Here is a 16362-nt window from a genome sequence, read left to right as displayed (position 1 = left end):
ATTTCCTCTGATATTTAAGTTGTAAATTTATGAAAAAAAATCTCAGATTTCTATAAATTTATAAGACAAAAACTTGAATATATTCTGATACTATGAAGTCATACATTTACGACTCATTTGTAATTTTGTAATCCCAAGGAATATTCTGTTTTTTTCTCCTTAGAAATATCATAGTTTTTTTTGTAAATTTAACAGTTTAATCCAAGAGAATATCCAAGCCTTTTCTCGTATATTTACAATTTTTCTCTCTGAATATTACCCCCAGCTTTATACTCACAGCGGCCCCAATTTTCTTAGTGTAATTAGTAACGGAATATATATTTTAAGAACTCCCTTTTGATCGTTTTTTAGAATTTACTCCAACTTACTTAAAGACCTGATTCTTGAGGACAAACATTGTGGTAAAAGATGCCCATAAAATGTGAAGGATCCAAATATTTTTGGAGAATAGACATGAGCAGAGCTGTGCAAGGATTCCATCGTTAACATTCATATATGCAAATGAATTCAGGACAATTATACAGTACAGAAATATACATGTATATATACATAAATTCACTTCACACACACAAGTTTCCTTTTCTCATATTTGTACCTGAGCAATTTCCAGTTTCAGCACTCCCTCGGTGAAGCCGAGATGCTCGTCTGCTTTGATCTCGTGTCCGTCTTTGTACCAAATCGCAGACGTCTCCTTTTTCGTGTTGCCAACCTGAAATGCAACACAAGAAGAAACATGTTTAAAATGAAGACACATACTTTATTCTAAAAAAAAGTTAAGCATGATAAAACCTTTTAAGTTCTGTCTCACCTTGCATTTCAGTATCACACAGCACTCGGGTGTCACCTCATAATCCAAATACTCGATAAAGTGAGGACCTGGGACAAACATGGCAAAAATCGAAATCATGTCATGTAATGCAAACATAGATCAACAGTGATTCCAGTAGAGTTAAAACGTTTACTTGATTATATGATTAGCTGATCAACAGGAAATAAATCTGCAGCTGTTCTGAAAATTGGTTAATTTTAGTCAATGTTTAAGCTAAAATAACAACATTTTCTGGTTCTTTTTTTTGTATGTCTTTGTAACAGTCAAAACATTTTAAAGACATCACCTCAGGCTCTGAGTTGTGTTGGGCATTTTTAAAATTGTTTTCTGATTATTATAGACACACAGTGAAACATTTTAATCCAGACAATTACCAGCAGATTAATCGCTAATCGTTAGTTGCAGCTCTAAGTACATGAATGATACATGAGCATGCATTCAGTAATAAATACTATTTAGTATTTAGGGCACGCTCCTTGTCAATAGTGAGTATCACATACCTTGTTTTCTGACCCACTCTTTCATCTGGAACTCTGATTCCTTCTGCAGCTCCTTGAACACTGCAAAATAAAAAGATTTTACGTTTTTATGTATGTAAACAACACTTGGATTAACCCACAAAATTTCACCATTTGGTACTTGATTGGTTGCTGTTAAACTGTATAATAACATAACTGTACAATGTAATTTGGGATCAGTGTTGCTGCTCAGTGAGAGCCTCAAACTTGCCAAATTGCTGTATAAGCAGCCAAAGTTTTTGTGTATTTTGGGGGTTTCATTCTATCTATTATCCATCTGCTCATCTATCTATCTACGCTGTTATATTAGTGATGCATTTACATTTATTTCCATTAAGTCGTACAGTTGATATGATACGTTATGTTTGCACTGAAGCTGCCAACAACTAAACCTAAATAATTATACTTCTGTTTCAAAAGATTAAGTGTCTACTGATTTCTCTATGATTTTGGCCTCTAAAATTGTATCTAAACTTAACTTTCCCTGAGGTTGAGCTTAATACCATTTCTAATTAGAATAATATTCAGGTTTATATTGTCTGACTGAACATACCGTCTCCTATCAGCACCAGGCTGGACTGATTAGTCGCCTTCCCATCCTGCATCTGGAAGGTAAAGGTACCCTCATCCGCCGGAGTCAGGCAGTCCATGATCATCTCAATCACACCGGTGTTCTTGTCGAAGTTCATCTTGTATTTCTAAAAAACAAAGACAACAAAACTTTCCTCATCAACATAAAAAAAAAATAAAAATCATGCAAAAAATAAAATTCCCAGATATAATATGAGAACAAACTGTTTACTGACATCCCCATGAGAGAGAGTGTTGTCATTGAAGATGTAATCCACTTTGCCGTTAGCTGAAATCTTTTCCGCCTGAAGCCAAAAGCGAACTTTACCCTTCTCCAGCAGCTCCACAGCCAACTCTGACTTCAGGGGAATAACTGGAGTGAATAAAGAACGAGAAACAGCTCAAAGAAACAGTCCAGACCATGCCATATAAAAAAAAAAGCAATAATTGCACGCTGGCACACTCACTGGGGAATTTGTGGTCATGACTGACCTCCAGCAGCCTCTTCAACTCTGACAAAGATAAGAGAAATAGATGCATCAGTTGAGGACAAAACTTAAATCTTTCTTAAATCTTTTCATTACATTTACTTTTACAAATGCGTGACTTTGTAACCCACCTGCCTCAGAGATGGTGTAGCTGGATGAAGCACCATCAGTGTGGGTGACAAGACATGAGTAAATGCCAATGTCCTCCTCACCAAGATTTTTAAAAGCAGCTTTGGATCTGCAGGGGAAACACAGAATTGGAGTAATACCTCAGAAAAGTGAGTGATGGTGGAACGCACTGAACATAGGACTGGATAATTAAAACTTGGATTATATTGCACAAGTTGTGTGAGAGTCTGTAAACAGATATTTTGATATAGCTTTGCAGACCCCTCTTACTTTACTTCAATAAGATTTTCTCAGTTTTTGGATTCTTTGTTCATCTTAGAAACATTCTTATTCCCAACTCCCAACGATGCATGGTCAGTGGCCCTACACGTCAAACTATGAGGCTCTAGGTACCCCTCAGTGTCAGTTTTGGATATTCAGAGACAGCATGTTTATTGAGGCTCATTACATGCATTACATGCTTCTCAAATTTAACGTAACGTGGGGTGGGTCAACTACAAATGCTTGTTTTTTCAGTGAAGTATTCCTTTAAAAAGTCATCTCACTTGTTTCCCTTGGTCTCTATGTTCAGCCGGGATGAGTCTGTGATTTCCTCGTAATTCTTGGACCACACAAATTTGGAGTCAGGGATCATTTCACCACATTCAAAGTTCAGAGAGACGATACCGTCATCATCAACCTCCACAACGATCTCCTTTGTGCCTAAAGAGAAAGCAGTGTTATAGTTTGACATTATCATCATCACCAGGAGCCCGTCAAAATCAGATGTGTTTCCTACCTGGTTTAGTGATAGCTTGGACCGGCTCTGTCACATCTGAGGTCTGTCCAACACCGGCTTGATTCTGGGCACGCACACGGAACACATACGTCTCTCCTTCCCTCAGATTCTTAATCTGCAAAATGAAATAATAATAATCTGATTACTCTCCAGGTGCGGCCACACGTGTAAATGAGGAGGAAGTGCTCAGCTGGACGATGGCGACCTTGAAGTACGTCTTCTCTGTGGCCTTAAGGTTGACCCCTTTCCACGCCTCCACTGGTGCGTCCGCTTCCTTGATGTCAACATAGAACCCGTTGACCGGATCACGGCCCTGGTACACAGGTGGTTTCCACAGCAATACCAGAGAGTTGCTTCGCACCTCTCTTATCTGCAGGTCATGAGGAGGCCCTGTGGTCCAAGACAAAAGGTAAGAAACACACCCAGGCTTACACAAGAATTGGCTCCTCGTGGTTGTATGTGACCGTAAACCAAGTCAAGTTGCAGTTATAGTTAACATCCATGTCTGTCCAGATTCGTGTAGCCATGACGGATGACAGTGCTTCAAATATGGATGCTGCTGCAAAGATGCTGCAAATTCTAAAACACGGATGCTTCACATACCCAAGTTTAGCCAATATCAACATGCAGTATCTGATCAAATGTCTCCCCTTATGTTCCTGAGTTATGGTGTTGAGTAATGGCCAAAAGAACATGTTAATGTCACAGTGAAATTCACCTTTGACCTTTTGGATATAAAACGTCATCATTTCATCAGTTTATCCCTTTAGACAATTGTGTAAAGTTTTAGTTAGTTTAGTTAGTGTATGAATTCTTGACTTAAGGTCACAGTGACCTTTGGCCATCAAATTTTTATCAGTTCATTGTCGAGTCCAAGTGGACGTTTTTGCCAAATTTGAAGATATTTCCCGAAGCCCTGCTTGAGATATTGCATTCACGAGAATAATAATATGACACAGAAGTCCACTGCAAAGTGGCAATATGTGAGGACTGAGAATGAGAACGTGTTGAACGTACCTGGCACAGCGATGGTCCACTCCTCACACAGGAAGGTGTCACTAGGCAGAGATGGGATGCCAACACCTGCCATGTTGGCTGCTCGCACCTGGAACTGGTATTTCCTGTTCTCCTTCAGGTCAGATACCTGGAGAGAATGAGACGGGAAGACAAAACCTTACTCGTGCAATTGTGCGTCAAGATCTCTATCATCTGAACCTTGTATTTGGGTGGAGGACAAACTCACCCTGTAGGCCCTCTCACTGATAGCCCTGATGTTGCCCTCATGCCACTTTCCTGGCACGCCATCGATGACCTCACGGTAATCCACGAAGTAGCCGGTGATGTCAGCGCCACCGATGAAGTTCGGCTGTTTCCAGGCCAGCACCATGGAGTCACGCACACACTCCAAGACAGTGATGCCATAGGGTGGAGCAGGGGAGGCTGAGATGACAGAAAACACAAATGAATGCCTCAGTGGGGGAAGAGGGTGATGTAATGGGAAACTGAAGCCCCACAATGACGTGATACGTTTAATTCACAAACTTGATTTTACACCTCCGGCCAGCTGCTCGAATTGATTTATAATCCTCGTTCTTAAAATTCTTGTAAAAATGCATGTCATGAGTTTATTTTACCTTTTGAGCTTCAGTGTCCCATCACTGAAAACTAACAGATTGCTTTATTCCAAGGCCAAAACATTGCTGAAGTCACACTGGATTGTGTAAAAGTTTAAAAATAATAGTAGGAAAGCACCTGTTGAAACAGAATGTCGTCCAACCTACAACACAATTGCACCTTTAATATTTATACCAGGGTTTTATATTATGATAGTCAAACTATTTCTTGATACTATTAATTAGAAAGTGGTTACATAAAGTTTGTGGTAAAAATTTACACAACAAAGGACACAGTGATTTCTGGGACTTGGATGCAGTAACTAAGCAGCTAAAGGTCTCTCCAAAAGCAGAATTACATAACATGGTGATAATGAATTGGCCTGTCATACACAACTTGATACCCCTCCCTTTTTAGGGGTGAGAAGTTGGTCAAAGTGTCCAAGAGGTGGACATCTGAATAAGTACACAGTGAGCTACCAAAAAAGTCTCAGGTCACAAGCGTGCTGCTCTTGTGTTGGTTGGATGACCTGCTTTTCGAGTACAGGGTGTGATAAGCAGGCTTCTGCCATGACATACTGGTGTGTGTGTGTGTGTGTGTGTGTGTTTGTGTTTGTGTGTGTGTGTGTGTGTGTGTGTGTGTGTGTGTGTGTGTGTGTGTGTGTGTGTTAAAGTGCTCTGGGTACTCAGTGTGCAGGTCCTGAAGTGCCAGGGGACTGATGTCGAGAAGGTTGTGGAAAAGTTGTGGGCAGAAAAACAGTTGACAAGCGTGATTGTGTTGAGTTAAAGTTTGGTGGTGTTTTACAGTGACTTACCTTAAAGAGAAGAATACCAGTAGAACACTTCAGCAACTGTTTATTGATTACTTAAAGGGACAGTTAACCCCCAAATATAAATTTCACATATTTCTTCTTATATCGATCTAGATTGTTTTGGTGTGAGTTGCAAAGTGTTGTAGGTATTGGCTGTACAGATGTCTGCCTATAGTGCAACTAGATGACACTTGTCATTGGTATAGGCAAACATTGGGGTTTTTTTGTTTATTTTGGAATTGACAAAAAGATTTCCATCTCTGACCGGTGCTCACCTGCCGACCCTCTCCTGGGCTTCGCCGTCTCCCGTTTAGCAGAAGCATCTACAGAGGACTTACGTGCCTGTTGGGCTGAAGGCTCACTGACTGTATCTACAGTCCGATCCTGAACCTCAGAAGTGACTAATTGTGCAGTTTGGGCTATTTCCGTTAGTGAATCAGAAACTAAGTCTGACACAGTCTCTGAGACCAGCTCTTTTGCCAGGTCAGGGGCCCAGGACACGCTGCCTCTCTTGCCCCCTTTGCGTTTACTCTCCTCCGAATCGGGCTGTGTGAGGTGCGAGCTAGCAGACCCGGCCCCCTGCCTGGCTTTAGTGTCAGCCTGAGCTTTATTGCGCTTTTGCAAAGTGTCAGGGGAGGACTGGACAGTTTCATGCGTGCCCGTCCAGCGTGGCCTGTGCTCGGTTAGTTGGCCCGCGTTACCCCCCGGCCCCATCTCCGGTAACACACCATGAGGGATGCCGCCCCCTACAGGAGTTAGCAGAGAAAAGCAGAAGAGGCTTTTAAAAAAAGAAATAGGCAAAAGATCATTCATAAGTCACACAACATCCAGAGAGCAAAAAGAAGAAACAGAAACAGTACATCAGCCTAACTAACAGAATAAAATGTCTTCATCTGACAGGGAGTGAAAAATGAAGACAAGATGACCAACGAGTGACATCTGTGTGAAGAGGTGAGTGACTATGAAAGCATGCATCCAATGACTGTGAGTGTGCAGGCTTTGCAACAACCCTCTATGAAAAAACACTGTACCTTAGTAATAATGCCAGCGTATTTCATCATCTCCTAAATTTCCACGCCAAAGATGAAGTAATGTGTTTATACTGAATGATTTCTTTAATCTAAAGGAGTGTGATCTTTTCTTCAGTGTTAAAGGGGACCTCTTATGTTAATTCTCAGATGTGTATTTTCCATCTTTATTAAATTATGTTTACATGCTTAAATGTTCACTTTATTTTCTTAACACTACCTGAACTGGAACACCTGTATTCACCCTCTTTCTGAAAGGCTCTGTTTTAGTGTTTAAGCTTTTTAAGTCCCTTCTAACGCCGACATTTACTGACAAAGCAGCAGTATTTGATGACTTGGGTTGTTTCCCGCTGCATCATAAATTGCTGCCGCCACGTGCATATCATACTGCTATTAAAAAGTTGCTTTTTGATGCGGAGATCACTGACAACTGTACATACGTTTACCTCATTATTTGAAACTTTGGCAAGGTTTAATATGAACATCTGATATTGTAACATTGTGCATATTACAGAAAAAATAAGCATAATAGGTCCCTTAAGTTTACTGTCCATTCTAATCTCTGTCTGCAGAGAAATACTGTGGCATTTTTACTAACTGTGTACTACATGTACATGAGTGTGTTTCATAAAGGAAAACAGAGCATGCCGCTCAGAACAAAGCTGGCCAGTGAATGAGTGGCATCCAAAGGCTGAAAGTTATGTTGATTAAAATGCAGAGAGACTTTAGGGAACACATGCAGGAGATCAGAGAGAGCTTCTACGACAATTATCAAGGCCGCAGGATTGGTCTGTTTGTGCTTAAATTCAATATAGACTTTTATTGACTTTAAATGAGGTATAAATTGAGTTATTGGAGATCATGTTTTATTCATTTAAAGATTTTTTTCTGATGTAAAGGAGTAAAAAAGTTTGATTACTTTATGTAATTTTGCAGACATTTGCCAAATTGTAATATAAATCATTACTGGAAAAATACCATGTGATGTCAGCCATGTCATCCAGGCCTTGGGTGTGTACAGTGTTGCCAGATCTGGCTGAAACCAAATAGCTGTGTCTGAGCCTATAATTCAACTACTGAACAGAACAATGCCACTGCCAGGTTAGCTGCTAAGAGAGAGGTTAACACGGAGAAACGTTTTAAGTTTAAGGGTACCGGTGGGTTGGGAGAGGTGTGTGTGTCAGTACCTTCAGCAACGTGTGGGGTTGCCGACACGCCTTGCGCCCGGGAAAAGGTAGGGAAAATGGGGGGTGGTGGTGTGTGACATTGGGCTGGTTTGCAACAACCACTGAATTGGATCGTACTGACCCAAAATAGAGGAAGTCTACAAGTCCTGACCCCGACTCAGGCTGTGCAGGGAGGAGGAGGAGGAGCAGGGAGGGTGGAGGATCAAGGTAGGTGCAGAATAACGTGACAGAGTGACAGGGTGGAACCACAGTGGAGAGTGTGGGAGTGTAGATGCTGATGATGTACAAACTAGAGACATGTCTGAAGAGACGACATCATTTCATATTGAAAAATAAAAGCAAGAAATAAAGTTAAAAGTAAAAAAAAACAAAAAACTCTTTCCCTAACATGAATGAATAAGGAATTTCAACATAAAAGTTTTAAAATATGTCATTAAAAAAATAGCAACCATTTAAAAATGTATTTACATTTAAACTTATTTTTTATATATATTGCCTAATCAATCATTTTATTTATTTTATAGCTAAAATGGCTGATTGATTGATTGATTGATTGATTGACATTGACTAAAATGCCATTCCGTAAGAAAGAAGCCATTCATTTTTCAGACCTTTACCTTGTGAATTTTCTTATAAAGAGATTTCCTAACATATTTTTTGTGTTAAGCCATGGATACAAATTATAAAATATACCTAAAATGAAAAGCAAGCCACAACACCAACCGCCTTTAAAAAAATAATGATAATAATTTAAAGGGACTTTTTATTACTGTGGATTTTTCCTTTAAGTCACACAAACAACAGGATAATATATCACTATAATTTTCAGTATCCTCTGACTCTGATTGCATTAGCTTCTTGTACTGAGATTAAAACCTTTATTTTACTTACCTATAGCTGCCTTCACCTCTACAGGCTCAGACTCGGGGGAGAACTGGCTGAGCCCTGCTGCGTTCACTGCCCTCACCCTGAAGATGTACTTCTCTCCCGTCATCAGACCATGGCAGATGAACCTGCACATGTGTTTGATCAAAGGTGATGGTGGCAATCATGAATATAAAACAGCTCGACTGTATAGACCTCATAAAGAAAGAGGAGTCATTTTACCTGGTAGCATTCACAGGTTTGTTGTTGCATGGCTCCCACACGCTGCTGCCCACGATGCTCCCCTCGATGTAGTACCCAACCAACTCTTTAGCTTCCTTGGACGCTTCCCAAGACACAACGACTGATGTGTCTGTGTTTCTGGTGGGGACAACTTTGCTTGGGGCAGATGGGATATCTGTGGACCAGAGCATTTCACATTTTTTTAACTGAGTGTGACACTGCTGCTGTTATTATGATGCATGTATGTGTGTTTTTTCTGACCGAGCTTGTCTCCAACAGTGGTGGCCTCAGTTGGGTCAGATGGCTCGCCAACACCGGCAGAGTTGCAGCAGCGGACACGGAAGCTGTAGGATTTTCCCTCAGCGAGATCAAACAGCGCAAAGCGAGGAGACTTAACTGGGATCTCTGTGTTCACCCTCTGCCAGCTGTCTGTGCCCGAGACACACTGACAAACATGGACGCAAGGTATTAGTGCCGATTCTTTATAGTTCAACATGTTAGAAAATGTTGGTGGCTAATTTACCTTTTCTACATAGTACATGACACCCTCAAGGCCTTTCCCTGCTGGGGGTTTCCAGCTCAGCACCACATAGTTCTTGGTTGCCTCAGTCACCTGCAGCTCAAGAGGTCGGCCAGGAACAATGCCCTCTGATGGTCAACACACACAGAATTAGATCCCTCGTCCCTAAAAGTCAAGTCAATATCATTTGCACAGCTCTTTTCATACACAAATGAACACAATGTGCTTAATAGTAAAACATAATAATATGAGATAGAAAACATAGAAGATACTCCACATGAATATAATAACCTTTCAGCAATTCATACACAGAACACTGTTGAATTGAAAATGCCCGTATTTTTAATAAATGGTGAAGTGAACGCATCAGTTTGCAGCATATGAAAAGATTTACAGAAGCTAACATGCTGACACAACAGCGGTGTGGAATTAAAGTCTGTTCCCCCGTCAAACTGCGTTTCCTTCCTGTTGGGTAGTGCTACTGGCAGCTTAGACCAGTATTGCCGAAGCCAGTTCATTTATGGATGTTTGAAGGATGTTTACGAACAATCTTGGGAAATGTCAGGAAGTTAATGATGGTCACAAGACTTTTTTTTTTTTTTTAATGAACACAAGAAAGTGAGCTAGTTCAATTTTTGGCACTGTGAACTCCAAAATTCAAATTGTGAACTATGAAAGTAAACTAGACTTTAAGCAAGCTCCAGTGAACACTGGTCCCTGAACACATCAGCTATGCAGCAGGAAAATGACCTTCATATCACCAGGTGTTGTAGATTTGACTATTGTCTTAGATGGTTTTTATATTTTAATATCCTACCTGCAGGCTCCTCCTCCGTGACGATGATCTGGCCGGTCCAGGGAGCAGAGGTACCTGACAGCAAGGAGATGATCATGAAAAGGTAAGATGTGATTTTCAGGTTTTCTGTATGTTGCACAATTTTTTAACTGTTCAATTTTTTTTTATCGTAAACTGTGTTTCTTAACAGACATTAATCTTTGTGGAAAAGCCTCTAAAACATAAAAAATGAAAAGAAAGAAAGAAAGAGGAAAATGCTTAATTTAAATGACTTTCTTAAACCGTTCAAAAATCTGTAAAATAATACCGTTTCATCTCTTGATTTTATTGAGCTGGTGCCTGCAGATATTAATTCATCAGTCAACAATTATGTTACCCTATCTCTTATAGTACTATTATAGTATATGTAATAGTAGACTGACAGGCTGTATTTGACCAGAGATGCAGTAAATGCTGTAATACCTCTCATGCGAGCGCGGTCAGCTGGGTCCATGGCAGCCACCGGCTCAGAGACTCTGGACGGGCGGCTCATGCCGCTCTTGTTGACTGCGCGCACACGGAACATGTAGGAGCGACCCTCCACCAGGCCGGTGACGGGGAAACGGGCAAACTTAACTGGAGTGTCATTGCACTGGATCCAGTGGTTGGTTCCAACCTCACATCTGGACAGATATTATAATATGTATTATAAAAAAATTGAGAATTAAGAATATATGTAGTTCAGCTGGTTGATTTAAAAAATATCAGTCAGTGATATCTTTCTTTTGTGTACTTTAATTACTTTGAAACTATTTATTGATTAAGATGAACCACTGAAGCTGCTTCATGTTTTTTTTTTTTTTTTTTAAAAATGCACTTATTATGGAGTGTACATATCATCAACAGATAGCAGAAAAATGTCACAGACCATTACTTTTAAGATGTGATTATCCCATTCCTCTTCTGTCCAGATGAACACTGCTTGATGTCTGAAGGTGCAACAACATATCGACTGACCTGTCCACAAAGTAGCCCAAGATGGAGTCTCCACCATCAATAGCTGGCTGCTTCCAGGTGACAATAATGTAATCCTTGTTGGCGTCCAGGCAGCGGACATCCAGAGGGGCACCGGGAGCTCCTTCAACCTCAGCATCAGCATCTGACACAAACAGTGACACCATCAGGTAAGCAAACTCTCTTTGTCTTACACACTCTGAACAAGTCATGTTTATTTACCCTTTAGCTAAAGATGTGACGATAATGAATTGATTCTAGCTGGTGGTATTAAAGTGAGCTGTGTCTTGTGCTGAAGTGGGTAGCTGCAGGGATTGATGCCAGGAATGTTTCTGGTCCTCAGAGTCAAACACAAGCTGAGAGCAATCAGCTGCAGGAGGACAGAATTAGCAGATGACCGCCCCGCAGTGAAAGGGGATAAGAGAGGTGACTCTTAAAGAAACACAAGGGGTAAACCAGGCCAACTAAATGTTGCATCATTAAGTATCAGCATGTGATTTATTAACTGGGTGTAAATGTACATCATGATGCCTGTTTTGTACAACCATAAGCCATTAACAAAATTAGACTTTTTTAAAAATGTAATAGATCAAAAAATTACAGTAGAGGAATTTTGTTGAAGTAAAATAAATACCTTACCCACTAAATGACCATTTGTACTTCGAAAACTTAACATTGAATTTGTAAAGAAAACTGTTTTTTATCCCATGGTAAACAAAGAATCCAAAAAGTGAGGAAATTCTTGATGAATTGTTGCGTTAAACAATTGCAAAACTGCATCAAAAATTACAAATTCTCACACAGCTCTTGCAGTATAATCCAACTCCAACTATCCAGACATACGCTCGGTACGGTTTGTGTTATTGTGTGACTTTGGTGGTTTGAATGATTAATTTGGATTCAGCAAAATCACACAAAAACACGTTGGAGAGAGCTGTCTGCTTGGAAAATACTGAGCGTACAACTAGATTAGTGTGACTTAGATTATACTGCATGGCTTGTGTGAGAGTTTTATATTTTTATTAAGTCTTGCTGTTGTTAAACGCAGCCCCCAGTGACTTCAATTTATCAAGAATTTTCTCCATTTTTGGATTCTTCATTCACTATGGAGGTATACAAAAAAAAAGTTTTCTTCACAAATTCAACATAAAATGAATTGAGTAACTAATATTCAAACAGTTGTGAGGGAAGAATAATTCTTGTATTAGAGGAATTTTATCATGATCTGCCCATTATAAAACCATACTGAGGGAGGAGATAATTATAACCTGAGAGCTGTAAGGAAACTGGGCAGCCTATTGTTTCTCCTTGAAGCAGATATTTTCAGTATCTACTGTGTCACAGCCAGACTCATTCCACAGCTGAGCTCTCTGAAAATAGCCTGACCGCAGCCAGGCTCATATAGCGTTTTGTTATGGCGACTTTACCTGAGCTCTTTAGTGGGCGACCCTGAGCTTTAACAAAGTCAACAACAGGGTCTATTTTCTAGCATGGTCATACTCAACATGTGGAGAAGCCACAACCTTAAAGGTCAGATTGTCTCTGAAGGCAGAAAGCTTCACTGACCACTTTTTTCCACTGTATTCAAACAGTCAGATGCCTGGCAGTGTTGTCTCTATTAGCGATATCCTATTTAAAACCAGTCACTCATTCAAACACTTAGATGGGAAGTTGTCATCATGTGCTAGAGGACGTGCTCGTGTTACTTTGACTTTAAGCTAATGACATACTTAATAAAAACAAAGCTGTGGGGAGATTGCATTTAACTTGTGTTGACTGGACTGTTAATGAAAATATTTGTCAGGATTATAATCCCTCATCTAGTGAGCAACTGAGAGTCATCAGTCAACTTTTTAATAAGATGTTAAGGTGTACCCACCTCTGACAAAGACGTAGGCCGAGTAGGTTTCATATCCAGACTTGGTTGTGACACGCAGGGTGTAGAGCCCCTCGTCCTCTTTGTTGAGGTGTGCGAGCGTCAGCGTGGCTCGATCGCCACTCCAGTGCATTTGGTACCATTTAGAAGGAGTCAGCAGAACATCTGAAAAAAATGATGGATTGTGGCTGAGTAACTTGTATCACTAACACGTACCCCTTATTTATAAAGTGATACACCATGCAGAGACATGCACAGAAAATTTCTGTTTATATAAAAAAACTTTCCTCATGTCATACTTTTTAAATATGCGCGTCCCTATCAAAGTAATGCATGTTGTCAGATCAAAATAAAAGTACTGTTTTGAGGTTCTTTATCTCAGTATTTTCACAACCAAGCCATTTAATATAAATAATCCCCAACTTCATCAGCTGCAGCCTTAAATTGATGTACACTTAGATGCATCAGTTTTCAGAATCTAATAACATACATAATATATATGATTCAGTCATCAGCTTACCATCTCTGTACCACTGGATCTCTGGCTGGTAGCGGTGCAGGGCGGGGTAAATGATGACCGTACATCCCAGACTCATGGTCTCACCCTCTCTTCCAAACGACACACCAAAGTTATCGACAATGTGAGTCTGGAAGTTGATGCCATACTCAGAAACTGGGCCATCTAGACACAAAGTATGAGACAGCAGAGTCAGAGCTCGACCTGGATTAGTTTTGGAAAAGAAGCCAAGTGGAGGAACAAAACACTGCACTGTGAAAAAGACACAAGATTATCACATCAACGATCAGATTCACAGAAAAACAAACTTTCTGAAACTGAAACTGCAGTACAGTGCTCACAAAAAGAACTGACAGGAAATGTGGAAACTCGTTATCATGCATTTAACACACAGACACAACAGAGACGTGAAAATCCTGTAAATGACGATCAAACACTAAATATTCAGTGATTTCAATGGTTGAATTTGATGAAAATACAATTAGGATATTGTGATCGTTTATATAGTTATTTGCGCAATATGTAGCATTACATATAGCGTCATAATCTATAAAATAGCTGCTTTGTATCGTTATCAATATATTCTAGGCTACTTCCAACGTTCTCTAAATTATAGCAATAAAATGCACTCCTTTTTAAAGCAGATGCGTCCTCTCACAGCACATTCCTTCTGCACAATGAGAACATAAACTGACAACGTTGCACACTTGCAATATTGTTGTCAACCCGAAAATGCTGAAAAATCTTCAGATTTTTCCAGATGGAACTATTTCAGGAGAATACAGTGAGCTCTAAATATCCACACAGACAAGAGTGGTCATGCATGGACGCATCCGTGGAAACATCAAGTTCACCAAAACATTTTCAAACCAGATTCCCGTGACCCTGTTACCTTCAGCACTGGCCCCTGCATTGCCGCCGCAGCATCAAGGAAACAGAAAAGCAGTTAGTGCAGTAGCACCCACCCCTCTTCAAAGCCCCAAACCCAAAACATCCCACCCATCAGCACAGGTCAGTCAGGTGTGAGCAGTTAGCCATAAACCAGCACGATTAATGTTAATAAAATTTATTTATAGAGAATGACCAATAAATGCATAACGATAACATTAAAGCTGCATTGTTTTAACACTGAGAAGAAGAACTGATTACATTTAATTCGTCAATTATTTACTATTATTTTCAGTGCAGCTTTTTAGCCTCTCTAAGCTCATTGTTTTGGTTTTAAGGTCAGGTTATTCTGTCTCATTAACCTTTTCTCAGCAGCAGAAGGCAGATGTTTTCAGCAAATAGCCTCAAATACAGCTTGTGCACAGCATGTGCACAGCACTAAATAGCAGACAGGCAAAGTTAGCTGCTAGCTTACAAAGAGAATCGAACATCTTGTAGCTAAGCACCCTAATGTTTTTCTAAAGAGCTGGTGGAGACCAAAAATGAGTTACAAGGAGAGTAAATTCTGGACTTATATTCACTAGGTTGCTAGTGAAGAAATACATGAAATAACCAAAACCTCTTAACTCCACATTTCGTGGTGTCGGCAAATAATTTATGTGCCAACACCATGGAAACAATGCCCATGGAAAGTGTACTCAATTTTTTTGTTGTGATTGACACACAAATTCCCTGGTTCAGTGATGATGGTTATTGTTATAGCTGCACAGGTAATATAGCGTAACAGAGTCTACGTAAGGAGCAGTGTTGTGGAAATGGACAGGTCAAACAAGCACAGGGCTTTCATCCAGAAGACCGCTGTTTTTGGACCATGTTTTAATGTTACATATATTAACTATAATGTAATATGTGATGTACTTACGTCACATTATGATATATTTACATCTAATAGGTTAAAAATGTACTTTACCCAATAACTGTGCATGTTGCTCAGCATCTGCTGGATGTGTAAATAAGAAACTATTTACCAACACATTACATGTTACAACTTAATAAGATGAAAATATGTCATCTTTTTTTGCCACCTGATGGCCATAATTGAATCAATTCAGCTTTAATTCCACAATACAACATACAATTAAATATTAAAATACAAATCCACACTTACGTCTGGGTGATGGCAGGAACTCGTCAACTTCACCTTTGAACCCTTTGGAGAATAGCAGCACATATGTAGTGTTAGCTGTATTATATTTACAAAATGTCAAAATCATACAACTTTACTTGTACCATGTTTCACATATTTATAAGACAGTAATTATTACAACTTTTTACATTTGGGTATCAAGAAAACCTTTAAAACTATTGGAGACTTTACACATTGATGGTACTGTTTTTTAAGGGATTCAGAGTAAATTTGTGATCATGTGAAATCATTTTGTTTGTGTCAAGAGCACCGGTGTTTGTAATGGTTTTAAGACTTGAGGAAACCTACTCTTAACAACGACAGAGGCAAATGCCGACAGCTCTCCCTGGGAGTTCATGGCAGAGACGCGATACTGCGCCGTGTCATCAAAATCACATCTGAAAGAGGAGAGCATCAGCTGATCAATGTCCATGATACGCACATTCTCTCTCTTAAGGATTAGTGTGTATAGTGCCCTTCCCCCACCTCAACCTCGGCCCTCTCAACCATGTAAATAATACCAAGTA

At 39.8% G+C, this 16362-nt stretch overlaps 1 protein-coding gene across 5 annotated transcripts in view; it reads right to left on the bottom strand.

Moving 5' to 3' along the window:
• Positions 1 to 16362, bottom strand: part of myom1b (myomesin 1b) — a 32667-nt gene that overhangs the window by 8453 nt on the left and 7852 nt on the right. For 2 of the 5 annotated variants that reach the window (XM_042510571.1, XM_042510575.1), the window contains 25 exons: positions 16145 to 16233; positions 15818 to 15859; positions 14654 to 14668; positions 13765 to 13926; positions 13248 to 13409; positions 11372 to 11513; positions 10838 to 11037; positions 10397 to 10450; positions 9583 to 9707; positions 9321 to 9504; positions 9060 to 9234; positions 8844 to 8965; positions 6466 to 6483; positions 4556 to 4752; positions 4330 to 4456; positions 3518 to 3702; positions 3313 to 3427; positions 3080 to 3236; positions 2537 to 2643; positions 2385 to 2429; positions 2154 to 2290; positions 1901 to 2045; positions 1330 to 1389; positions 809 to 876; positions 596 to 709 (listed from right to left, as the gene is read on the bottom strand). In XM_042510571.1, coding sequence (XP_042366505.1) covers positions 596 to 709; positions 809 to 876; positions 1330 to 1389; positions 1901 to 2045; positions 2154 to 2290; positions 2385 to 2429; positions 2537 to 2643; positions 3080 to 3236; positions 3313 to 3427; positions 3518 to 3702; positions 4330 to 4456; positions 4556 to 4752; positions 6466 to 6483; positions 8844 to 8965; positions 9060 to 9234; positions 9321 to 9504; positions 9583 to 9707; positions 10397 to 10450; positions 10838 to 11037; positions 11372 to 11513; positions 13248 to 13409; positions 13765 to 13926; positions 14654 to 14668; positions 15818 to 15859; positions 16145 to 16233 — 2947 coding nt within the window. The remainder of the gene's footprint in view (positions 1 to 595; positions 710 to 808; positions 877 to 1329; positions 1390 to 1900; positions 2046 to 2153; positions 2291 to 2384; positions 2430 to 2536; positions 2644 to 3079; positions 3237 to 3312; positions 3428 to 3517; positions 3703 to 4329; positions 4457 to 4555; positions 4753 to 6465; positions 6484 to 8843; positions 8966 to 9059; positions 9235 to 9320; positions 9505 to 9582; positions 9708 to 10396; positions 10451 to 10837; positions 11038 to 11371; positions 11514 to 13247; positions 13410 to 13764; positions 13927 to 14653; positions 14669 to 15817; positions 15860 to 16144; positions 16234 to 16362) is intronic. The other 3 variants (XM_042510573.1, XM_042510572.1, XM_042510574.1) reach the window with 3 other exon arrangements.

This window comes from Plectropomus leopardus, chromosome 21 (genome assembly GCF_008729295.1).
Source record: "Plectropomus leopardus isolate mb chromosome 21, YSFRI_Pleo_2.0, whole genome shotgun sequence".
NCBI lineage: Eukaryota > Metazoa > Chordata > Actinopteri > Perciformes > Serranidae > Plectropomus > Plectropomus leopardus.
This window is presented reverse-complemented; position numbering and strand designations above follow the sequence as displayed.